This window comes from Podarcis muralis, chromosome 16, assembly GCF_964188315.1.
Source record: "Podarcis muralis chromosome 16, rPodMur119.hap1.1, whole genome shotgun sequence".
Lineage (NCBI taxonomy): Eukaryota > Metazoa > Chordata > Lepidosauria > Squamata > Lacertidae > Podarcis > Podarcis muralis.
The window spans coordinates 13,466,082-13,492,160 of NC_135670.1; the positions used below are offsets into that span (position 1 = coordinate 13,466,082).

The window sequence follows — 26,079 nt, forward strand, 5'->3', positions numbered from 1 at the left end:
AAGTGTATTAGCCGGCTCCTCTCTTTCCAGAAAATTGCTTCTTCCTCTCTAATTCCCCTGCTTTTAAATGTAGGTTGGCCATTTGTCAGAACAGAATCCTGAACTAGATGGGCCTTTTGGCCTGATCCAGCCACCATGCATAAAAGCTTTCTGAGATTGCCTTTCCATGCATCCCTGTCCAGTCCTGATTATTTGCTGGAGGAGGGGGGAAATTGCACTGTTCCTTTTTGTGTCCATTTAAAACATTTGTACCCCAGCTTCCCTTAAAGTCAAAGTAGCTAACGAAACAATATAAAATGCACTCCAAAAAAAACCAGCCGAAAGCTCTGGAGCGGGCGAGCGGCTTTCAGCACACCAGGGTGGTGAACTGCAGCTCTTTCTAATAGCGAACTCTGTGGTGGGCGGCAGGATAGTAACCAAAGCAGTGTCACCAAGAAACAAGATGGAGGAACAGCAGGATAAGGGAGAAACTAGGGTTGCCATATTTCAAACAGAAAAGTTGTTGAGCTCCTCTTTTTTTGCCAGAGTTGTTGGGCAAGATTGCTGAAAATATGCCATTTTTGAAAGAAGGGGAAAAACCTGCAAAAAGGGCACTGCCAACACGGGCTGCCATACGCTTGGATTTTCCCTGACATTGGCCCTATTTCCGCCCAGATATGTCCGGGAAAATCCGGATGTAAGGCAGCCCTAGGAGAAACCAAAATTTTGTAGGCCAACGACGACAACAAAATCAGGGTGTGGAGAATTAGGGGTAGAACTCCCACCCCCCAACCAGTCCAGTCTTTGTGGGAGTGGTTGTTATGGCTGCATGGTTAGGTTGATTAATTAATTGGCTTTAAAAAAATTGATCAGCTGTAATAATGCCCTCAGTTAGTTGGACAGCCAATTATTATTTTTGTGTGCTGGTGTGGTTGGAGTGACAGTCAAGGATGAGAATAGCTTGTCGTCAGCTATCCGCCAAGGCAGAAATCGTACTCAACTTTGGCCAAAAGGCTGCAGAAACTTCACCACACACAGTGAAGCCTATCTTTAATATTATTCTGAATGTCTGGAGAGGCATTGGCCTGCCAGGTAGTTAAGAGTCTCTAAGGGAGACCTAAGTTCTGATCCTCCAATTGGCCATGAAGCTTATGTGGTGACCCTGGGCTATTCACTTTGTCCCAGCTTGTCCTACCCTACAGGGGTATTGTGAAGATGAAGTGCGGTACCTTGAACTCTGCTGCTTGAGTCTTGCTTGAAGGTTTCCCACAGGCATCTAGGTGACCACTGTAAGAACAAAATGCTGGACTAGATGAGCCATTGGCCTGATCCAGCAGGCTCTTCTCATGTTCATTGGAGGAAAGGTTAAATATTTTTAAAAGAAATATACTTACTAAAAGTGCAGACAGCAGGAACCATCTTAGAAGACGTATTCTTTCCTGTTTGAGAGCAAGAATACCAAATGCCTCTTTTAAGACCTGCTGCAACATAGGTGCACATTGTTTTTAGAAAATGTATGCCTCCCCCAACCCAAGATGGATTTTTCTTGTATAAAAGTGTGTGCAGGTTCGGTAAATTGATAGACTCAAAAGTGAAATTGCACGAACAATAGCCTCGCATGTCTTCTGTGGTGCAGTCATGTACAGGCTCTTGCCTCGAGGCGCTTACAGTCTAAACTTCATCAGTGTGGTGAGGAGGAATGTGCAGGAGAAAAGAGGAGTTCTGCAACCTGTGTAAATCATGAAAATTGGCACACATCCCATTAGTTAACATAAATTCATTTCTGCTTCAGTAATCATGGGGAACGGCAGTGAGCTACAGGCACAGAAGTGCCAACCCTGGTCATTGATCGTCTGGTTAGAAAGCGAGAAACAAAACAAATTGATGCCTAGATAACTTTATGTGTATATATTTCACACGGCCTCTTTTAAAGACCACAAAGGCAGTGCCCTTGTATCCTGGTGCCCTGCTTTAGGCAGAGTAGAAAGAGAATCGTCACCCCTACCTGAGAATTTACAATGTATTGCCCACATACTTTGAAGCCGATTTTCAGCCCATGAGAACTAGAAACTTGCTTTTGTTTTAAAGAGAGTGGGGTGGGGTGCACTAAGTTTTGCAGGATGTTGAACTGGGTGGAATCATGTTGTAAACTCTTCCAAAGGTGAATATAGACACACTTGATGAGGAACTGTAACCTTTCTGGGATGCTAGGATAAAGACCCTAACACCCTAATATTGAGCAAGGATTGGCAAGCTTTTGGTGTGGGTTAAAGGGAAGAGGAGCTGAGCTTTGCTATACAGCACCTGTTCTTCCTGCGAAACTAGTCCTCAGTAGCAGCAAGGGACCATGCTGCCTGTGTAACAGCTGAATGCCAGGGCAGAGAGCGGATATCCCAAAGCATAATTTTGGTTTGTCTGTAGTTAATAATGCGTGTTTATATTCCACTTTTCCAGTTCAATTCCTCTATGATGTGTGTTCAGCCAGTGTTTGAAATTTGCCAGGCACATTTTGGGACGGGGTGGCGCTGTGGGTTAAACCACAGAGCCTAGGACTTGCTGATCAGAAGATCAGCGGTTTGAATCCCCGGGACGGGGTGAGCTCTCGTTGCTCGGTCCCTGCTCCTGCCAACCTAGCAGTTCGAAAGCACCTCAGAGTGCAAGTAGATAAATAGGTACCGCTCCGGCGGGAAGGTAAACAGCGTTTCCGTGCGCTGCTCTGGTTTGCCAGAAGTGGCTTAGTCATGCTGGCCACATGACCCGGAAGCTGCGCTAATACCCCATCCTGTAGAATTCTATCTGTTATATTTTATTTGCACAATCAGGATGAATTTCAGGAACCAAATATTCATACTGGAAAATATGACTTTTGAGCTGCCTGGCCAAAAAACGGGCAACTAGGCATTCCATTTTGGTGAATAAAACCCTGGTTTAAGGAGCCATTTGGCACCTAGCTTATATATCTGAGTTTCCAACACAGTGTGCAGCCATTAACACAGCTTAAAAAAACATTCAGTTCACACGAAAAGGGCAGGGCATAGCGTATGGCCAGTGAGGGGTGTAGCCTGGGGGTCCCAAGGGCTGAGCAGAGAGGCCTGGAGGGCCACATTTGGCTTTTGAGGTTGCTCTACCCTGATATAGGAAAAGGCACCTCTGTTTTGCCCCCACAGCATGAGGGAAGCCATGGCTGTTAAAGTGATATAATAGAGCTTTAAACGTGTTGGTGTGAATGCGGCCTAGTTTTCTGGAACTGTCCCAGCCATGGCATTCTTAAACCCAACCACCAACAAACATAAACCGATCTCCAAGACACTTTGTGCAGCAAAATAAATATCTTTTTTGGGGGGGGGGATTCTGCCTCCTTTGTGAGCTGGCATTTGTACACTTCCAGGGCCCCATTCTCCAAATTTAACCTGAATTGGCCTGCATGCCTTCAGTTTCGAGCCAATGCTTTTTAAAATAAAAATCAAATCGCAGTCTTCCCCAGAGCCCATCCATCAGCGAGTTTTGCACAGATCGTATCAGAAAGCGCGAAGTGGGCCAAACAACTCTTGAGCCTGTGTGAGTCGGAGTCTGCCTGGAGTTACTTGCTGGCCAAGATGTGTGTGTTTTTAATTTAGAAGAGTTGTGAAGATTTGAAATGACAAGAGGAGGAGAGAGAATATTAGGGAGAGTGGGGAATGAAAGGGATTCCCATCCCCCCCCCTTTTCCCAGGGTGTTTTAAATGCAGAAATAGATATGGGTGGACTTCGGACAGAATCTATAAAATTCTGTCTGCTGGGAAGGTGGAAAGCAGAGGTTCCTTATGAGCAAGGTTGGGGAAGGCAAATTACCTCTAGACCTCACTCCCCCCCCCCCTTAAAGGCAGAAGAGAGAGATGAGGCTAAGGAGATGGAGAGAGGAAAGGTAATAAGGGCTAAGGAGGGGAAGGAGGCAGAATAGGAGATTTTTGCAGAGTTCAGAGTTGAATCTGTCGGTCCATCAGCTTTCTTGCTTCTGTAAAAGGGAACAGGAAACTCTTTCTATGCCCAAGGACCATGTTACCTTCTGGGCAACCTTCAAAAGTCCCTGCGACTGGTGAGCAGGGAAATTACCTGTGAATTTTACCTTTGCACACAGTAGGCTAGTTTCTATACACAGTGACACACCCTTCTGTACCCCCCCCCCCCCCCATATTCTATCAACTTAAGTTGCCATTCTTCTTTGGTTGGGACATTGCTCGTTTTCCATTTTGGGGCTAACAAAACACGGGCCGTAGTAGAGACAGGCTTGTTCTCTGTTGCTGGTATTGGAGCCCATGAACTGGAATTGCAGAAGAGTAGATTTCGGTTAGGCATAATATCTGGTCCGTAAGAGCAGATTCACAAGAACGAGTAAGAACAAGATTGAGGAGCCTGTGGCCCTCCAGATGTGGTTGGGAGACCCTCATTTTTTGATTTCCAGGTATCTCTTGAAGACATTTATTATTTTTATGTTTCTTCCACTCCTTATTTTAATCCCCACAACGACCCTGTGAGGTAGTTAGGCTGAGAGACCATGACTGGCCCAAGGTGAGTTTCACGGCCGAGTGGGGATTTGATGGAATAAAATGAAACCCCTTTTATTTTATTTTTTATCAGCCAGTCACAACTTTTTGTACTGCTTTGTGGCATTTTATATGCTATTGTATGTATCGATGTGCGCCGCAGTACTGTATTGCATGAATACTTCAGCTAAATAACCTTTTATTATGTACGGATAAACAAAGATAAATCTGAATTAATTTCCCCTTTCTGGATCTTTTGCTCCCACAGGGTTTGGTCTATGCTGAGGTGCAGAGTTTGACAGAAAGCTCTGAAGTCTTGAGACTTCCTCGCTAGAGCGGCAGAAGCCGGTGCTGCTCCGAAGGGCTTTGTGGGGATGAGAAACGGCGTACGGGCTGCAAGGCTCCATCACCAGGTTCCCCGGGGATCGTCCGATGGTGTCTCCTGAGCTGCAAGGGGCAGCCTGACCCTCTGTTCTCCCACCTCCTTCCTCAGACGTGCAGCTGGTCAGCTTGCCGGCTCGGTGTTTCGGCAAGTGGGCGGTTTTGGCGGTGCTGCAAGGTGTCTGGTGGGGGCAGCTGTGCTATGAATTGGCGTTTATGGATTGTCCGCCTTGCCCTGGTCTGCAGCAGCTTCGCTGAAGGTGGGCAAAGGTTTTTTGTTGGTCTCTCTTTTGGAGGACGATGCTGGCAGTGCACTTAGTCTTTCCAATAGGCTGACCCTGGGGAAATGTCATTTTTGGGGGGCTGCAGCTGGTGGTGGGCGGAGCCCAAGCCCAAAGTGGGTGGAGTTGGTAACTGAAGACTGTATTGCCCAGAAGTGGAGCACGTCTGGCTCACTGTCCTCTAGGTCTCTCTGTCTGGCCCTTGGAAATCTCTCCAGGCTGAGTTTATCCCCTAGGCCTGAGGTTCCCCATTCCTTAAATAAGTCTTTTGGGGGTTTGTTTTGTTTTGGGGTTTTTTGTTTATTTCCTTGGAGACCGCCAAAAATACATTATGAAAACTTATGTTCCCTTACTTGCACCACAACTTACAACAGTATAAAGTATATAAAACACATTCTTATTAAGTGAGGTGCAAGTTAATATAACCCTATGGAACTGGTCTTTGTAAGCCTAGGGACTAGAAACTTAGGTTTCATTATTTGTTTCGTTATTTGGAGTCATAGCACACAGACATCTTTTGAATCATCCATTGTTTGCTTATAATGGGAACTTTAGGAGCCGAAAGAATTGGCAACCAGGCTGCATTTGTCAGTAGAAGGAGCCTACGAATGTAACTTTCTTGCAGACTCAAGTCTACATAGTCAGCCAAGTGTGTGGCACTCCTGTTTTCCCTGGGATTTCTGCAACTTAACTTTCCGCCTGTTGATTTCCCTCTGCTCAATTAAGAAGCTGCCTTTTAGCTTCCGGATGCCTTTCCGTGCGGCAGTAATTCACAAATTAGTGTGGCCAACATGCTTCCCGGCCCCGTGATAGGTTGGCTTTTAGCAGGTGAAGCTTTACTGCATTTGTGTGCTGAGAAAAAATACACTGTATTTCTGCCTGTCCTGCTGCTGTTTGGAAAGGCACAGGAACACTATTAGGGAGGGCGAATGTGGCACTTTTGACCTGGGGTGTGGATCAAGAGTGCCAATTTTTTGGCAATAGAGCACGTTGGGTGAATGAGGGAAAGCGCAAAGATCATAGCATTAGGGGCTGCAGATGGAGCCCATCGTGCAGAAAATCCAGTACTGCCTGCAAGTTGAATGGACCAGAAAGACCACAACATCCCTGCTTAGTGGGACTGTGACCTCCGGTACAGGTTATATGAGCCTTCACCAAAAATGTCACCAATGAAGGCAGGGTTGCAGATGTAGCACAGTCCAAACAAGCCAAGTTCAAGTGTGGAGAATCAGTCTTGGTTCCACCGTGAGCCAGAGCCAAAACCAGGCAGAAGTCCAACCTTAGTCTCAGGCAAATTCTAGCACAAAAAATTAGAATCCAGAGCTGAGAGCCAGAGACTTTTCTTGTTCACAGCAACTAGATGACTCGAGGGAGGTCTTAAACCACAGAACTGTAGAATTTGAAGGAACCTAATCCAACCCCTGCAGTGCAGGAATCTCAACTAAAGCATCCATGACAGATGGCCATCCAACTTCTGCTAAAAACTTCCAAGGAAGGAGCGTCCACAACCTACCAAGGGAGTTGGTTCCACTGCTGAACAGCTCTTCCTGTCAGAAAGTTCTTCCTGATGCTTAGTCAGAATCTCCTTTCTTGTCATTTGAATCCATTGGATCAAGTCCTACCCTTCAGAGCAGGAGAAAACAAAGTGTGCTCCATCTTCCATGCGACAGCCCTTTAGAGATTTGATGATAGCTGTTATATCTTCTCTCAGTCTCTCCCTCAACCGTTCCTCATAGGGTTGGTTTCCATATTCTTGCCTCCTAAACCATACTCTAACCATAGCTGCTAGCTGTGATGGAGTAGTGGGGATTGCTTACTCACAGATAAGCCTCTTACTCACAAGTAGACCAATGACTGTCAGTCTGGATGCATAGTGTGCTGTTACGCTTTTGCCTGGACTTAGACCTGTTGCTCTTGAGGACTTGGGGGGCTGCCCCATCTCTTCCTCCTCCTCATGACAGTTCCAGGTATCAAGCCAGAGAGCCCCTCAAGGGGATCTTCAGCATTGGATTCAGGGATCCCCGCCTGTTGCTTGAGGTCCTCGGCCTTGGGGGTGTCTGGTACCAGGTCAGGGCTAGGCGGGACAATATTCTCTCAAAACTGCACAATGCGTGAGAGGCTGTTTGGTGTTCTTGTTCAGTTCTTTTTCACGCTGTTTCAGCCTTACCTACATTGAACATGTAAGCATTAAATTGAATACTAGAATTGGACTCCCGGCCCCATCCAAACAGAGGAAAGGTGCAAAGAGCTTCTCTTTAACCAAGTGTGGTGTTGGCTGATATAGGTGATTTCTCTCCTATTGGGGAGGCAGAGGGATCCTGGGTGTCATTGTGTGTTCCTGCCTCTTTTTTCCTTTCTGGTGTGGCAGCCATTTTGTGTGTGCGAAACCCCTTATGGCAGCCATTTTGTGGCAGCAGTTACCGTGTGTGCCTATGGGCCCCCAAAGGGATGCCGGCCTCTGGACTAGAACTTTTAAAACTTTTGGAAGCCTTTTTTTCAAGGCTGAACGGAAAGCCTTTGTTTGCCTTTTTTGTAAACCACTTTGAGGGTCCCCCCTCCCCTTACAATCAAGTGGTGTATAAATTCCATGGAATAAATAGAAAAAATAAAATAAAATGTGCTTTTGACTTTACCACCAGCAGGTACCCGTGAAGCAGAGCCCCGTGCTGTGATTGGCCGGACGGGAGAGAGCGCCATTTTGGGCTGCGACCTACTGAAGCCAGACGAAGCGACTCCTCCCCTCTATGTTATTGAGTGGGTGCGTTTTGGCTTCCTCCTCCCCATCTTTATCAAATTCGGCCTCTATTCCCCACGTGTGGATCCGGAGTACGTAGGTGAGTCAGCTTCGCTGCCTACCCTTCCTTTTATTATTATTGATTATTAACTTTATACGCCACTTACATGACAAAATGGCTTCTAAGGGGTTTACAAGTGAAAAAAAAATCAATTATACAATCCATACATTAATTGAAATATGAATTTATTTCTTTATTGCATTTTCTGCCAAGGTGCCCAAGATAAGTTTACAAGTTTAAAATACTAAAAGAAATCATATGGAATGTAACATTGTGTATTCTTTAATATACGTTAAAATAATTTCCACAAAGCATTGAAAACACCTGCAATGAAAATATGCAATAAAAAACCCAGATTAAAAGTGTAAAAATTAAAACAGTTAAAAATGATTACATCTGGAGCTTCAAGTTCAGATGAATGTTTGCCTAAACAGGTGGGTCTCCAAGGGTTGGCAGCATGCCAGTACTACTGATGGGGCCTCTCGTCTTTCAGTAGGGTGGGCATTCCACAGCACTGGTACCGGCAGTTTAAAAGCCTGCTTCCATATTATCACAATCTGATAATAACTGGGCCATGGCAGAACTAACTAGGTTCTGTTTCCTCCTCCTCCTCTCCAAAAAAAGGAATGAAGTAGGGATGCAGAACTTCTGGTTCTCCAGATATTGCTGAACTACAGATCCCATCATCCCTGATCTCTGCCCATGCTGGCTGTGGCTGATGGGAGTTGGAGTCCAACAACATCTGCAGGGCTACAGACTCCCTACTCACAATGTACTGGACTTTTAAAAAAAATCATTATTATTTATTAATTTATGACTGTTTTCACGTACGTCAAGGTGATTTTACAGAGCAAGTTTGTCCTGAAGAGCTTTAGTAGGGTTTTATATTTTGATTGATAGAAGAAGCCAAAGGGGAACAGAAGGAGGCAAGACCAGTCAGGGGATGGGGACCAGGACCTCAAATCTAGACGCTTGTTGGTTTTTTGGCATTTGATGAGTTTCTCATCTTGTTTTTGTGCACATCAAATTGTGACACACACACTCTCTGCCAGAGCTGCAAACTTGAACAAATAAGAAATGTGATCTGGTTATAACAAAACAAAACAACCCATACATTTTTGTTAACTAGTAAAATATTTTGTCAAACGCTTAATAAAAAGGTAAAGGACCCCTGGACAGTTAAGTCCAGTCAAAGGCGACTGTGGGGTGCGGCACTTTTCTTGCTTCAGGCCAAGGGAGCCGGCGTTTGTCCGCAATGCTCACGCTCCCATTGGTCCAGGTGGGAGTTACCTGTAAGAAAACAAGGACATAAGGAGAGGCTGGCCAGTGGCCCATCTAATCCAGCACCCTGATCTCACAATGGCCAGCTTAGAGGCCTTTGGGTAAACCAAAGCAGGAACTGCTGAATGCAGCAGCCACTCTCCCAACCTGTTGTTTCCAGCATGGAGGGAGGACAAGCCATTGTAGCCAGTAGCCATTCCTCCCCCACCCCCACCCCCATGCTGTTGTTTAATCCTGCTTTCAAGCCGTCCAGGTTGGTGGCCGTCACAGCCTCCACTGGAAGCAAAAACCTGTAGTTTTACTTTGTGCCGTGTGAAGAAGTTCTGTCTCTTGTCTGTCCTGGAATCTTGCAACATTCAGCTTCATCGGATGTTCCCTGAGTTCCAGTGTTAGAGGAAAGTTTTTCACCCTTTCTTTCCTATCAACTTCTTCTGCACCATGCATAATTCGGTGGCGTGGAGCTAGTATGCGTCTAACGCAAGGTACTCAGGAGGGACGCTTGGCTGGCCACGCAGAGTGACAGGTGGGGTTCCCTTGTCATGAGTTACCCACCCTACACTGTCTGATGTGATCAGAGACAGCGTGAAGATCCAACCAGCCCCCATCACCCTGGGCTGCAGAGAGGTCTGCGCTACTGAGCCTGCAGTGGGGCGGGCGAGCGGGGATGCTGGCTCCCCAAGGGAAAGGGGCTTTGCATGCATCAATGGGTGCCTGCTGAAGCAAGGCAGGAAATGCCCCAAGCACAGTCTGCCCACCACCCACCCCTTTATTGACGGGCTGGTGGTGGTGAGTTGGGGGATGAGGAGATGAAGGGCTGGGCACACGTTTGCTTCGCACCCCCTGGTCTTGGGAGCAGGCACCGCTTCAATCCCTCTGTGCGAGAGAGACAGAGAAACTAGGAAGAGCTATTCGTATTGAAAATGCTTGCAATTTCTGTGATTTGTTTCAGTGCATTTGCTTGGGTCTTTTTGGGTAAGGCATTGGCCTGGACAAATGGTTTGGGGGGGGCATTAGGTGTTTGTTCTGGAGTATATACTGGCTGAGGGACAAACTAGGCATGATGAGGCATTTAAAGATACAGAATTGCCCCGGGGGGGGGGGGGGAGAAAAGATAAGAAATTTGCCGGACTACAAGTCCCATCATCTCCAGACCACTGGCTAGGGCTTATGGGAGTTGGGATGCCTTACAAAAAAACAAAAAACAACTCAACAACTTTGGGAATTTTCTAAATAAAAAGTCAATTTGTTTGAAATATGGCAACCCTAGAGTGAGGGGCCTAGCAGGCTATGGAGTCTTGCAGAACAGATATAACGTAACTACAGGTAGCCTAATGTGTTTATAATCATTTAATTGTATTACAACTTACTGAGCTGTACTACTTAACTGTACAATAACGCTGGACATATTTTCATTGCACCTGCAAGTAAGAGGACCAGAGGCTTACTTTTTAATCGAAAACAAGAATATTCAGGGAAGGAGCCTGGACTATCCTGAAGGGGGCCAGATGGGAAGGAATTGTATTTCATCTATCACAGCTTTCCCCAACCTGGTGCCCTTTTGAGCTACAACTCCCATAAGCCCTGACCTGCTGTAATCCAAAACTTCTGGAGGGCACCAGGTTCAGAAAGGTTACCTGTCACTTTCACATGAAAGAGCAGCCCAAGAATTAAGCCTGGTAATTAGTTCACTGTTTAAAGCACTCTTATACCCCTTTTTAAGAGTCATGGCCACTCTCAAAGAATCCTGGGAACTGTAGTTTGTTGCAGAACTATAAATCCCAGCACCCTTAACAAACATGAAGCATTTGGGCTGTCCCTCAGGATAGACTGGAAATAGTGATGCAGCTGGGCCAGTGAGGGACCCTCTTCAGTTCCTGAGGTCCTCAGTCCAGGGCCTGGCCTGACCTTACTGACCACTGCCACCATGCCTGGCACAACAGCTCAGTGGCAGAACGCCTGCTTTGCATTCAGAAGGTCCCAGGTTCAATCCTCGGCCTCTCCACTTAAAAAAGGAGATGGGAAGTCTTTCCTCTGTCAGAGAGCCATTAACACAGGTGTAGGGAACCTCTGGGCCTTCAGATCTTCTCATGGAATCATAGAATGGTAGAGTTGGAAGGGACATCTAGTCCAACCCTCTGCAATGCAGGAATCTTTTGCCCAATGTGAGACTCGAACCCACTACCCTGAGATCAAGAGTCTCATGCTCTGTCTTGCTGAACTGCAGCTCCCATCAGCCCCGGCAAGCATGGCCTATGGCCAGGGGTGATGGGAGTCACAGTTCGGTAACATCTGGATCGCCACAGGTTCCGTGCACTAGCCAAACAGACGCAACTGTTTGTTTTATTTAAGGTACTTGTACCCTGCCGTTTGTGGCAAAGCCCTCCCAAGGCAACTTACAAAAGACTAGCCTGACCTTCTATCAAAGCAGCTTCCGAACTTCCCCTAACCACACAGACTTCGATTATATGAGCAACCGGTGCCCTGTGATGCTCCCGCGAGGGGCTGCAGATCAAGGGGATGCGAGCAAGGAGACGGAAGGAGCGGCTCTGTTGATGGGCTGGGAAAGAGAAGGGGCTGGGGCCTGGGCCTGCACAAAGGCCCTTTTCTTGGTGGGGGCACAAAGGTCAGATGGATGCTGCTTGCAGGCCCCTTTGTTTCTTTCTAATCTCCTAATCCTGCCTCAAGCCTTGGCTGCTTGGCAGCTCCTGCTGGGTGGGGAAGCTGGGGTGGAGTGAGAGGTGGAGCAGGGGGTTGGGGGTCTCTGGGAATGGAAAGCAAGCCCTGAGGGGGAGGTGTGTTTGTGTGTTTGTTTGTACACATGCATGCATCCTGACTGCCCATAAGCATCTCTGCCCAACCACACCAGTGTTGTGTTGGGAGCTTTCCTACCTAGACAGGTCTTATGTTAAGGCGCACAGAGCCCTGACATTGGATGCAAAGAGGTTTTTGGAAGGAGGCCTTTGGTTTGTGTGTTTGGCCTGTGCTGTGAGGTGGCAAGTGGCACTGCAAAGAAACGTAGAAAGTACACAGGCAGCTGCTTTAGGTAGAATCAGTCATCCTGTCTCACAATCTAGCTTAGCATTTTTGGTCTGGCAACAGCTCTCGTCTCTGTCTGGAGATGTCAGGGATTGAACCTGGTACTTCCTGTATGACGTGGCTCTCCTTTTAAAAATAACAACTCCAGTCCTTATGGATCTGAATCGAGGGCTGATTTTTGTTAACCAGACTATTGGTCCATCTCGCTCAGTTTTGTCTACACTGACATGCCCGCAGCCCTCCAGGGTCTCTTTCAACCTTGAACCTGGAATCTTTTATGCACAAAGCATGAGCTCTACCACTGATTGGTGGCCCTTCCCTGATGTGTGTCGTCTGCACAATGTGAGCTGTGCACTGTGATTTGCACACAGAAGGTGCCAAGTGCAATCTCTGGAGAGAATGTCTTTCCCACCACCCTGCTATGTGGTCCTTTTAAGTGAAGGTTCCAGGGATTGAACCTGTGATCTTCTGCATGGAAAGCAACATGCTCTAAGACTGCACTGTGGCCTTTCGGATCTCAGCTGCTATGTTCATACTGAAGCAGCTTTTGTGCACCACCTGCTTCCTTCCAAAGGCTCTGAAAAGCTCTGCTTTCAAAAGAGCAAGATGCTAGTCCTCAAGATACTTTTAAAAATGAATTAAAAACCCACTGTATCTTGCAGGCTTCATTATTTGTCCAGCCCAAAGAAGCCTTGATATTAGTCTGTGTGGGGGGGGGGGGGGAATAGCAACTATGAATTTACTGGACTGTGTTTGTGTATTATCTGAACAATGCTACTTCTTGGGACTCTAAGCGTCACCCTGCTTCAGTCCAAAACTGGAAAAAAACCCTATTGCTTTAAGTTTCTAGTCCTCAATTTACTTTGAAAAACTCATATATATATTTTGGTATGCTGTGGGCTAACAACCCCCGTCCCCCCCGCTTAAGCATAGTTTTTTTAGTTGATAGGTTCCAAAGGGTCATTGGAGCACAGGGCCTGGATAATTGTGTGTGTGTGTGTGTGTGTGTGTGTGTGTGCACAAAAGTGTGTTCTGCCTTTTGCATGCTGTAATGTTCAGCCTCCGTGCTGGTGGGTCATTCCAAGGTTGTTCTCTGGGAGGGGATTTTCAGCCTAGCTATTAATTGGCGGCACTGGGGATTTGGAGATGGGGCTGCAGCAGCAGCAGCCGTGGCGTAGGAGGGGGATGTTCTCCTATTGGGTATTTAAAGTGGGCCACTGGCAGATTCCCCTGGGAAGCCCGTCAGCCTTAATAAAAGTGGCTGCGTGGGCCACAGGATCTCCTGCTCTTTAATTAGAAGAAGGGAGCGATGTCTCGTGCTGGCTGGGAGGGTGTTATAATTATTATATATCAATAAGGTTTCTTACCTCACCTTCACTGTAAGGTGTCAAAGTAGGTGACAACAATAATATACAAGAAAAACAAGTAAGATGGAACAGAATGGTGTAAATTCAGCTGAAGAAGTGGGTCTCTAAAAACAAAATCCCTTTAACTGTGAAAGGCCAGGGTGAAGAGGTGCGTCTTCAGCATAGATGCTGGATGCTCTTCTGTTAGGAGGGAGTTCCGCAATTTAGGGGCTGCCGCAGAGGAAGCCCATATTATCATAGAATCATACAGTTGGAATGAACCCTGAGAATCATCTTGCCCAACCCCATGCAATTGAGGAATATGCAGCTGTCGCTTATGGGGATCGAACCTGCAACCTTGGTGTTATCAGCACCACACTCTAACCAGCTGAGCTATCCAGCCTCTTTCCTCTCCAGGCCCTCCATCCCCTGCACTTCTGAAGCTGGCAGATCTTCCAGCCTGGACATTGAGGTCCAGCTCCAAAGGCCTTCTGGGGGTTCCCTCACTGTAAGATGGGAAGCTACAGGAAACTACAGGAAACCAGGCAGAGGGTCTTCTCGGCAGTGGCGCCTGCCCTGTGGAACCCTCTCCTATCAGATGTCAAGGAGATAAACGATTATATGACTTCCTGTAGACACCTGAAAGGAGCCCTGTTTAGAGAAGTTTTTAATGGTTGATTTTTCATTGCGCTTTTAACACTTTGTTGGGAGCTGCCCAGAGTGGCTGGGGCAACCCAGTCAGATGGGCAGCATATAAATAACGTTGTTGTTGTTGTTGTTGTTGTTGTTGTTGTTGTTGTTGTTGTTTTGTTGTTGTTGTTGTTGTTGTTGTTGTGAGTGAGTGATGGATGGATGGATGGATGGATGGATGGATGGATGGATTAACACAAGTGGTGGCTGGTGCCTATTGAGGCAGGCAGGGCTGGAGCCCCACAGTAGTTGGAGCCAGAGCCAATGGCAAGCAGAGCCAACTGGTCCTAGTTTTCCCCCTTACTGAGTCCTGTAGTGGCAACCCTGAGACTGAGGAGGAAGAAGCTAGCAGGCAGTGCCAAGCCCTGGACTTGGATCAGTGTTTCCCAACCTTTTTTGGGCAAAGGCACACTTGTGTCATGAAAAAAATCTCGAGGCACACCACCATGCCAGATGGGGAAAGGTCACTTTTTACTTATGTAAAAAAAAATAAAAAAATAGTAACAGCATAGAAGGTAATGGTAGATGACTGTTAGGGTCTCCCCCCAAATGCAGAATTCTATTAATATCTTCCTTAGCGAGCCGCGTTAACCCCTGTAATGCTTTCTATAGAGTAAGCATAGGGGACACTGGGGGATGTGGAACCAAGGGGGCAGTGGGCCAAAAGAGTTCGGGATCTACTGCTTTAAACAGAAATAAGAGCCAGTGGGTTCTTCCTTTTTTAAAGTATCGTTTCAGCGGGGACAGCAGTCCGGATTTCCAAAAAGCGGCGCTTTTTTGCGTCTGAGCAAAGAAGAGAGAGAGGGGAAAAAAGAGAGAGAGATTGATTTGTGGCTGCGCAAAGGGGGGAGGAGCCCAGGAGTAAAAGTAGGAAGGACGAAGGGAGGGGAAAGGAAAGTTAATAGAAGGAAAGGCGGGTGGGAGAGAAAGAGAAAGAAAGAGGGAAGGAAGGGGGGAAGAGAAGTGGAAAGGAGGGAGACCGAGGTGGGGGAGAAGCGTCTGGAGAGTTGCTCCGAAGTTTGGGGGGCCGCGGGGGTGGGCGCGCGTCCCAGGAGGCGGAGGCCAGCCCGGGCTGGGAGCCGCGCCGCGGCCCGGGGGTGGTAGGCGGACCGCGGCTCCTAGGATGTGGAAAGGGGACGGCGGCGCAGGGGGAGGAGACCCGCACGGCTAGGGCAGCGCGCAGGGGGAGGGGAGCGGGCCGGAGGCGGGCGAGGGGGGCCACGATCCCGCGCGCCGCGAACATGGCCTCCTTCCCCGCGGGCCCCGCCGAGCCCCCCGGCCGGGGAGGGCGGCGCGCCCCCGCCGCCGGAGGAGAGCAGAGGCAGGAGGAGGAGGACGAAGGCGCTGCCGAGGAGGCACGCCAATTTCTGCCAACTTCGGCGCCCGCCCCGTCGCCGCAGGCTCCTCCCGGCCGAGAGCCAGAGGACGGCGGCGGAGCAGGAGGAGGAGGATCGGGTTTGGCGACGGCTGCTGCGTCCTCTCCAAGCACGGGGCTGGCCTCCGCCGCGCCCGATCCTCCGCGCTCGCCCGCTTCTCGGCGGAGCAGGTCTCGTGCGGGTGCGAGGCGCTGCTGCAGGCGGGCGACCCCGGCCGGCTGGGCTGCTTCCTGGGCTCGCTGCCGCCCGACGCCGAGGCGCCGTGCGACTCGCCCGCCTCCCTCCCACGGCACACCAGGCAACGTCTCGCGGCACAGTAGTGTGCCGCGGAACACCGGTTGGGAAACACTGACTTGAATGCAAAGGCATGCAGGTGGAGACTGCCTAGGAGCAGAATGAGGTCAATGGGGCAGATTCCCATATGGGAACTAATGGACCCATCTCCACTGATTAACATGTGATTTAGCGCTTTTGAACACCAAGAAGTGAGCACCTTGGATTGCATATGGAAAGACTCCTGGTGGGGAGTGAAGTGAGAAGAATTATTTTGTGTTCCTGCCATCCTTGTCCCCCAAAATACCTTCATTAAAAACACTTCAGGCAAAAGTAAGCCAGCTGCAAAACTGATAACATATAGTCCAAGGCTGGGCTGACCCCTGGGGCTCGAGGGTGAAAAGGCCTGGCCTCCTCCTGGTTTGCAAGCCAGTGGCCAAGTTAAAACATTTGCCTAACAGATACCTCCAAATTACAACAATTGCTGTAGTTAGCTTTTCTATACAGTGCAGGTTCCTGGTGCTTATGCAATCTCAGCAGATAGTTAAGTCCTTTGCTTTTAAAGAAGAAGAATGTAGAGAAGGACTGGAAATGAGGAAACTGCATAAGAAGCAGATATCAGCATCATAAAATTATTACCTATACCCCACCCATTTGACTGGAGACTGATAGGGGATAAGGCTGCCAGTGGCTACTAGCCACAAGGGCTGTGTTCTGCTCCAGTGCTGGAGACAGTATGTCCCTGAATGCCAGTTGCTGGGAATCGAAAAAAAGGAGTTTGTTCTTAGGTTCCATTTGTGGGCTTCCCAGAGACATATTATTGGCCACTATAAGAACAGGATGCTGGACTAGACGGGTCACTGGCCTGAGGCAGCAGGGCTGCTTTCACACCCTTAACATCTTTCCACCATTTCAAGATGGCCTTGTGGGCCTGGCACAGCTATAGCATCCATCGGAATTTCCATTCCTTCCTTTCTGCAATGCCAGGGGGTTCGTAAACCCCTGCTCTATTGGTCAAAAGACACGTAAAACTGTTGACATGCAGACACACCTGCACCCAACTTGAGAAATGCTGCTTTAATTCTCCAGAGCAGGGAGGCCAACCAAGCCCTGGCACCTCACGTAACCAACCTGTCACCCTCCTGATGTTGCCCTGCAACTCTCAGCATTAGCCAATGCCGGCTGTGGCCAATGGGAGTAGGGAAGCCAAAAGCATCTCGGAGGGTTCGCCCTGTGTGTGGAGTGTGGGGGCAATCCTTCAATCTATCCCTAACGCCCTTCTTCCAAAAGCTGGCAGGGCCTGTGGTGTGGGAAGCTCAGGGGGCGGGATGGTGTTCTGGATGGTTCCCATGGCAGCGGGCTGTCCGTCTTCAGCACTCCCTCGTGGTTTGGGGTGGGTGGGTGGGCTTGGAGGTGAAGGAGAGGCCCACGGCTGGGGCCTGTGAGAGTGAAAGAGGTGGGTGGGTCTGCTGAGTGGAACAGCAGCCCCTTTATCTCTCTCTCTCTCTCTGTTTTCTTTTTCCTTTTGAACTGTCAAGGTCAGCCGAAAGGATTTCAAACTGTGTTGCCATGGTTCCCAGGTGGCCCTTTGCAAAAGCCTGAGGAGTCTGTTGGCAAGAGAGGCCCTAGGAGGCCTTGAGCCAGCATTGAACATGAGTGGCTGCCACATTTTTTAAAAAGTTTATTATTGTTTATAAGTGTGCATGTGGTGTGTGTGTGTGTGTGTGTGTGTGTGTGTGTGTGTGTGTATCTCATATACATACACAGAGGGAAAGAGCCCTCATAAAATATCAATGTGGTGTACAGCAGTGTTGAAAGAAAACAATCATTAAAACAGTGGTGAAGTGAGATGAAGAATGTGGATACCGTATTTTTCGCACCATAGGACGCACTTTTTCCCCTCCAAAAATGAAGGGGAAATGTGTGTGCGTCCTATGGTGCGAATGCAGGCTTTCGCTGAAGCCTGGAGAGTGAGAGGGGTCGGTGCGCACCGACCCCTCACGCTCTCCAGGCTTCGCACACCTCTCTGCAAGCAGCGGGAGCCCAGCGCTGGGCTCCCGCTGCTTGCGGAGACTTGCCTGCATGCCGAAGCCTGGGCGCGCTGAGCTCAGCGCGCCCAGGCTTCGCGGACCTCTCCGCAAGCAGCGGGAGCGCTCCCACGGCTTGCAGAGAGCTGCCTGTTTGGGGGCTGGGGTCGGGGGAAGCTCGAGCTTCCCCCGCCCCAGCCCCGCGCCTGGGGGGGAAATAATTTTTTCCCCTTTATTTCCCCCCAAAAAACTGGGTGTGCCCTATGGTCCGGTGCGCCCTATGGTGCGAAAAATACGGTAATTTTTCCTCTGCCCTCTCTCATAACACTAGAACTTGCAGTGGCCACAGTAAAGTTGATTGGTAACAAATGCAGAACGCGGGGGGGGGGGGGGAGAGAGAGAGAGAGAGAGACAGTTCCATAAGTTTAACTTACGGAACTCTAGGCCGCAAGATGGGGTGATGGCTGCTGGCTTAGATGGCTTTATAAGTCGAATAGGCAAATGGCAGGAGGAGTAGGAGATGGTGGTGGGCTCTCCTTCATTGGAGGTTTTTAAAAAGAAGTTTCTTGAGCTGTGATTCCTGCATTGCAGGGGGTTGGACCAGATGACCCTTGGGCCCCTTCCAACTCTACAAAACTCCCAGTCTCCTAGGGCAGACATGTCCAACCGGTCAACAGTGATCGACAGGTAGATCCCCAGGGTGATCCTGGTAGATTGTGGGTGATTGTGGTCGATCATGGGGTGAAATAAAGTGGGCAAGGAATGTCTCGCCGCCCCCTGTCCCCTGGCGCTAGCTCCCTGCACTGCCGCAGCAGCAAGGAAAGCTTGGCCAGGCAGCAATTGCAAGTAAGAGTGACGCGTGCGAGGGGCAGCGTAGGACAGGCTGGTGATCAATGTTTGACACCCCCCCAAAAAATACCTTAAGAACCCTGCCCCCCCAAAAAAACGCTCAACAACTGTGGTCAACTCTCCACAAGAAAAGCTCAACAATTAAGGTCAATTTCCCCCGCTTCCACCCACCCACTCCACACACGCGCCTCCTCCCTCCAATGACATTGGGTAGATCACTGCCAGTTTTTTTACACTGGGAGTAGATCTCAGTCTCTTGGGAGTTGGTTGTGCCTGTCCTAGGGGATACCCTGGGCTGGATTCAAGTAAATAGCTGTGCTAGTGGGAGTAGTCACAATGAGTCGAGCTAACGCAATGAAGGCTTCCCACCCTCTTGTGCCATCCCCCAATTCGGCTCTGGGGGTGGTAGAAGAACCCCCAGAACGGAGTGGTTGAGGGGAGAGAAGATCATTCTGCCTGCCAAGCAGAAATCTTTGTTTCCTTAGCTCAGCGTTGAGTTCCACCCTCTGATTTCCATTCCAGGAATATGTTTGCTACTGCTTGGGCACTTGACTTGGGATTGGCCCTACCCCAGATTGTAAAACTCGTTTAATAAGTTCATTTGAAGGGCAGGAAATTAGCTTCGGTTGGGATGGGCTGCAATTCTGAACACAGCAAACTGTTCACAAGATCACATCCTGGTTTGGAACAGCCACCCCCCACCCCAGTGGCAGACACTCGCAGTGGTAGAATAGTCTGTTGTCATTCTGAACCACAGGTGTGAGGAATCTCACTCCCCTGGTTAAAAGACGTCCCTGCAGGTAGAAAACGAGCATAGCAAGGAGCAGGCAAGGCTAGAATCTTGGGAATATTTGTGAACATCAATTGCCTACCTGTAGTGAGAAGCAGTACAGCCCACTCTGCTGCCTTTGACTCCAAGCTGTTGCAATCCAGGGTGTAATTCACCCTGACTGGAATGCAAGAGCATAAGAAAAGGAGCCCTGCTGGATCAGGCCAAGGACCCATCTTGTCTAGCATCTTTCTTCAAAGCGCCCAGACTAGATGTCTATGGGAAGCCCACAAGCAAGACCTGAGTGCAGTGGCAAGCTGCCTCCAAGAGTGGAAGGAGAACATAGCCACTGTGGCTAAAGGCCTCGCCCTCCATGAATTTGTCTAAAGCTTCCCGAGTTGGTGACTGTCAATGCATCTTGCGGGAGCGAGTTTCACTAAGCGCCATGTGAAGAAGTACCTCCTGTTGTCTGCCCTGAATCTTCCAGCTTCATACAGGCCTTTTCCACAGTCCTAGGAGCACCGTTTAACATAGACACATGCACACACATGCAAATAGCGCAGTCAAGGTTACTCCTGGTCTGCATTTCTTTCACACTGTGTTTATTTTCAGAGAGCAAATGGAGAGCTTTTGAAAACCAGACTTTCTCTCTGTTTACTTTCTTCCTGTTGGAGGTTGTAATTATGGGTGGGGTTGGGTCCATGGTCTTCTTTTTATGGGTGGTAATATTGACAGTCGTGGCTTTATGGCAGTGAGGCCGGCCGGCCTATTTGTTTATGCCATGTGAAGCAACCTAGAGATCTCCTGACTCCATCCCCCACCCTCTTCCCTGCAGGCTCCAGGTTTTGGGAGAGTCTTGGGTAAGGGGCTCCCAGTGGGCGCACCTGGCTGCTGACATTGGAGACAGCCAAGGCATTGGCCATGCAAAGATCTGAGCTTCTCTCTGCCTTTTCTCAGACTTATTGAGAACTTCAGTCTGCCCCTGCTGCTCAGTAGGGACAATGGAAAAATTTGATTCAGTTCTCATCGAAAGGCAAACTTAACCTAATTCGCATTTCCCAAAACAATTGTGAACCAAAACATAGCCATCCTTTTGAAATCTGCCCTTCTCTGAACTTTGCAGTGCAATTCTCCAGCCAAGTAACATGTGGGAAAATGCATACGCTAGGGTGAACTGTCTGGGAAAATGCATATGTGAATGAAAATGGCATGCAAAGGTGCATTATATAAGAGGAAGCAGCTTTGCAAAAATGTGCACATTAATATACACAAAGTTGTGCATATGAGGAGACAGCCACACTATAAATGCTGCTGGATTTCCATGAGGACTTTAAAAAAATCACAAACTGGTGTGTAAATGTGAGAACTGAACTTAGGACGAGAAATAAAAGCTAGAGAGGGACTGCTGTTGACAGGTTTGCCCATCCAAATATCACTAAATTTGCCCATAGCAAGTCTAAGTTTGTACACAACTTGTTCATGTGATGCCAGATTCTACATATCTTCTATCCATTCGTTAAAAGGAGCCCCATTTTTATTCTTCCAGTTCATCGATACCAGTCTCTTTGCTATAGTTAAGGGCATGGAGATTCCATTCATATTGTTCCTTTGTTAGGTGTATAATTCAGAAGGATATTTTCCTCTGCAAATTTAAGATTTCCCCCCATACAGTTGTGTTGATCCCTCTACTAAAAATTTGCCCATATAGGACATTGTAAGAACATATGTTTTTAAGATGCATTGTCCCTATTACGTCTCCAGCAGCTAGATGTCTTCGATAGCCCTTTCAGAAACATGCATAAAGGTAAAGGGACCCCTGACCATTAGGTCCAGTTGTGACCGACTCTGGGGTTGCGGCACTCATCTCGCTTTATTGGCCGAGGGAGCCTGCGTACAGCTTCCAGGTCATGTGGCCAGCATGACTAAGCTGCTTCTGGTGAACCAGAGCAGCACATGGAAATGTCGTTTACCTTCCTGCTGACGTGCTTTCAAACTGCTAGTTTGGCAGGAGCAGGGACCAAGCAACGGGAGCTCACCCCGTCGCGGGGATTCGAACCGCCGACCTTCTGATCGGCAAGTCCTAGGCTATGTGGTTTAACCCACAGCGCCACCCACGTCCCTCATAAACATGCATAATGCTTGTTAAAAGAAAAGGAAAGATGCAGAGATATGAAGCCACCTTTACACTGAGGCAAATCATTCATCCATAGAGGGTAGCAGCTCTCCAAATTCTTAAGGAGAGAAGGATCTTCCCCAACCCTGCCGACTTACTAACTGGAGTTTCAGTCTGGGTCCTTCTGCATGCAGAGCGTGTGTTCAACCCCTGAACTTTATTGCCTTCCCTCAAAGTGGATGGGAGTTCTCAATGCTATATCAAACCCACCACATTCAAATCATCATTCCCAAGAACAGTTCAACATGCTTTCTAGCTGGAACTGAAATAAACTTGGGGGGTTGACTTCTTCATTGTCAGAACTGACTTCTTAATTGGGCAGTACTTAATCTCCTTAAAAGCAAGAAAAACCTAGGCAACTGTCTTAATACCAAGGTCAGAATATTTGTCTGCCTAGCTCATTACTGTCTGCTTTGACTGACAGCAGTTCTCCAGGGCCTCTGGCAGCAACATGTCTTTCCCATCACAGCAATGGGGAGTCTCTGACCTGTGAATGCCAGTTGTGGACCAGGTAAAGGTGCTATCGAGCCAAAAAGTGGTTTGCAGCTTCTTGAAACATTCATGTGTTTTGGAGATGATTCAGGGTGTTGAATGAGGCCTTGGGACATGGGTGCTCCTCCAGACAACCTGGTTTGCTTGCACAAAGCTTATGCTGTGGTTAGGCTATATCCTGCCTTTATTGAGCATTCACTCTGATCTGTTTGCAGGGAGGTTATATGCCAATGAGCATTATCCTGCATTTACCCATATGTCTTCCTCTTAGTTGTTAGTCATCCTATACTTTTCAATGCATTTACCCATCACTTTCTAAACTGCAGAAAGTCAGCACTGGTTGTCAATTTGCTGCTGGGTGAAGTTCAGGGTTATTGTGTTAATTTTCAAAGGCTTTAAAACAACTTGGCCCCAAAATGCCTGATTCCTTATGGACCGACCATCTCCGTTGCCGAGGTCTTTGGATGGGGTACTTTTTGTGGTCCCACACACCCCTGAATTTCAGGTGTTATTTACCAGGGGATGAGCCTTTAGTGTGGCAGACACCCATCCCCACCCCCTGTGGAAAACCTTGGCAATAGTGGTTCAGCAGGAATCATCCTTGTTTGCTTTTAGATATCTTAGGCAGAACCTGAGATCCTTTGCCAACCAGCGTTGCTCTCTTAATTGTTTTTACTGTGCTTTTCTGTTCTGTACTGTACTGTACTGTATTGTGATATTTGATATCTACATAAATGCAAGTAAATAAAAAAGTCAGTTTCTTTGTTGAAAGTGGATTTGTTGCACCAGGGCAACAGAAGGCTTCGATCCACTTTAATTGCACAAAGCTACATTTCTCAGTGTGCACTCAAATCCTTTCCACAAAATGCTGGCAGTCTAGAGGCACCTGAACTCTGGACTTGGCTGTGATGGGGTCAGAGCTGTCCTGATCTGAGCTCAGCGACGCTGTGTGGTATGAATGTGGAGCTGATGGGAGAAGCTTGCTTTGCAGTCTGAGGCCTGAGCTGAACCTCTTGTGGGGTGGTTACTGTGACAAATATCTGCCTGTCTCTTTCCCCTTTTCTTCCTCCTTCTCTTTCTTCTTCCTTTTTTCCGGGTCACCGGCTTTTGAGAGAGGCTTCTCAGCCCGACTGTCTGGCCACCCTTTTGATCCCCTCCTTGTTTAACAGCCACTTGTGGGAATCTGACTAGTTTGTTTGAGCCAAGGAGCTTGCTGGAATGTCTTATACATTCTTCTGCTGAGGCAGTTTAGCTGATTCTTTTCTTCGTTTGATTGGTATTATTTGTTTGTTTGTTCTCCTGTCCCAAGTTCGAAATGAAGGCGTGGGTGCATTGCTTGGAGAGGGGTATGTGTGTCCCCCTTGAGCCAATGTTGACCCTAGAGACTCCTGTGTTCAAAGCACTTTTTGTTGGGATCAACTGATTCCTCCCCTGTCTTTTCCGGACAGGGAAAGCTTCTCTTTTGATGCCGTGTCACTGCAAAAATCAGCTGATCTGCGGGGCACCTAGGCATTTAGTTGTAGCGACTGAAACCCAGGTTTAAGATGGCATTTGGCTCCTAGCTTTTCTATCTCAGTTTCTAAAACTGTTTAAAAGGTGCTCATTCAACACCTCCCTACAAGGCGATGGTCAACCGCATCCCTGTCAACATGGATAGTTGGAATATACAGAATCTGGTACAGGTAACTTTGATCTTACACTTATTTAGCATACGTGTTCACAGCTTTACACGTTTCCAGAAAATAATCTAAAAATAAATAAATGAAATTGTGCACACAGTGCGGGGCGGGGGGAGGAAATGGCAAGAAAATGGTGCGTGTGGAGGAAAATCGGGCAGGATTGCTGGGGGAAACAGCTAGCAATCCCAGCAGTCTTTGTGAGCAGAAGTGGCAGTTGGAGAGAGTGGTCGGAGGAGGAGGCCATAGAGGCTTGTGGAAAGGTTTGGGGAGACAATGGAGGGTTTTGGAGTGCAGAGGAGGAGGTTTAGATTTCATAACAGCCCCAAAACGCAAGGCATCGTCATCATCAGCTGCTGAGAAACTGAAGAGGAGGAGTTTGGTTCCCACGCTGGAAGAGGTTAGCCGTTCTAGACTGCTTGAGGGATGGCATGTCTGCATGTGCTGTGGCGCACAAAATTCGTCCAGAACGAGTCCAACATCTGTTCTATCGGGTTGCACAAGGAGATTTGCGGGGCTATGGCAGCAAGCGTACCACTGACTGCAAAGATGACCAGTCAGGTGTGGGGTAAGACTTTGGTGAAGATGGAGAAGGCACTAAACTTGTGACTGGAAGATACTGACCAGAAACGTGTTCCTGTGGATGGCAGCAGCTTGCACCAAAAGCCCCTATGACCACTTCAGACCTTCCACCACAGATGGGGACCAACCTACCAAGAAATTTAAAGCTGCCCCAGGTTGGCTTAACAGCTTTAAGATCCGCTTCCACCTGAAGAATGTCTGATGAACAGGGGAGGCTACATCTTGCAAACAAAGAGGCTGTAAAAAATGCATGACTAAAGTGGCCGTTGGACAACGAAGTATAGCTTCCAGAGCAAGTCTACATTGCAGGCGAGGCTTTTCTGGAGAAAATATCCAAACAGACTTACATTGCCAGAGCTGAAAAGCCAAGCCCTTGGCTTCAATGACGCAAAGGTTTAAGTGACTGTGCTGCTCTGTAGCATTGCGGCTGGACACTTATAAAGCCTGGCTTGTTGTACAGTTCCCAATACGCCCGTGCCCTAAAAGGCAAGAAAAAGAATCTGCTGGGTGACTTCTTCATAATATCTGGAATGGTTCTACAACTGTTCATTCCAGAGGTGAGGCGTGACCTTGAGGAGAAACAGCTGCAGTTAAAGTGCTGCTGGTTGTGGATGGTGCATGCAGGAAGTCCTTCAACGTTGCCCATTGCATCACCTGCTTCAAACAGGCAGTGGATGCAATCAAGCTTCAGACAGCGAATGCATGCTGGCAGAACTTGTGGAAGGAACGCGTGCAAGGGATTTCCAAGCACTGCAAGTTGGAGAACGTTGTGTGGTTGGCCAGGCAAGTGGGTGATTATGGCTTTGTTTATCCAGGAAGAAGTGGGAGAGCTGGAGGAACTGGTCAGATCAAGTTCAGAATATGAGGATGGGCCCTTCTGATTTTTCCCCCCCTCAACGCTTCCAAGTCATAAAGCCTGCAAATGATTGCAGAGTTTGACCCTTCCATGGAACACAGTCTCAATGTCGTCCGTGGAATTACAGATGCTCTGAGAAACCGTACAGGGAAATGTTTGATGAGCCACGGGACAGCAGCAGCAGCTGCTGCTAATCACCATAACTCTCACAAAGAAACCACCAGCAGCAGATGTGCCCAGGCAACCCACCTCTGGACCTGAACCACAACCAAGCACTTCTTCCGGCTACCAATCAGTACCTCCTGCCCCGCTCCTCATTATCATGTGCAGCATCATCCAGTGAGGGAGAGGAGGAGGAAGACAATCGCCCCTCGCTGTTAGGTGCAGTGATTTTTCAAAATATGGTTTTTATATGGTTTTCTGGGGTCGTTCTGGCTTTTCGCAAGTTGGCTTCTGCGCACAATGGCCAACCTCCATGTAAGATGCAAGTTACCTGTACTGCGTATGGAAATGGGCATAGCCCTACGAGTCAGGAAAATAGGAAGCTGCCTTATACCAAGTCAGACCCTTGTTCCATCTGGCGCAGTGCTCTCTGCATTGACAGGCAGCAGCTTTCCAGGGATACTGCCAGGGATTGAACCCTGGGACCTTCCGTACACAAAGCAGGAGCCATGCCACTGGGTGGGTATCTGAA

The 26,079-nt window shown here is 48.3% G+C and overlaps 1 protein-coding gene across 6 annotated transcripts in view; it reads left to right on the forward strand.

Moving 5' to 3' along the window:
- IGSF9 (immunoglobulin superfamily member 9) overlaps positions 1-26,079 on the forward strand; it is a 64,481-nt gene that overhangs the window by 2,320 nt on the left and 36,082 nt on the right. For 4 of the 6 annotated variants that reach the window (XM_028710787.2, XM_028710783.2, XM_028710786.2 and 1 more), the window contains exons 2-3: positions 4,771-5,143; positions 7,804-7,998. In XM_028710787.2, the coding sequence (XP_028566620.2) occupies positions 5,086-5,143; positions 7,804-7,998 (253 nt within the window). In that variant the 5' untranslated portion in view covers positions 4,771-5,085. The remainder of the gene's footprint in view (positions 1-4,770; positions 5,144-7,803; positions 7,999-26,079) is intronic. The other 2 variants (XM_028710785.2, XM_077920366.1) reach the window with 1 other exon arrangement.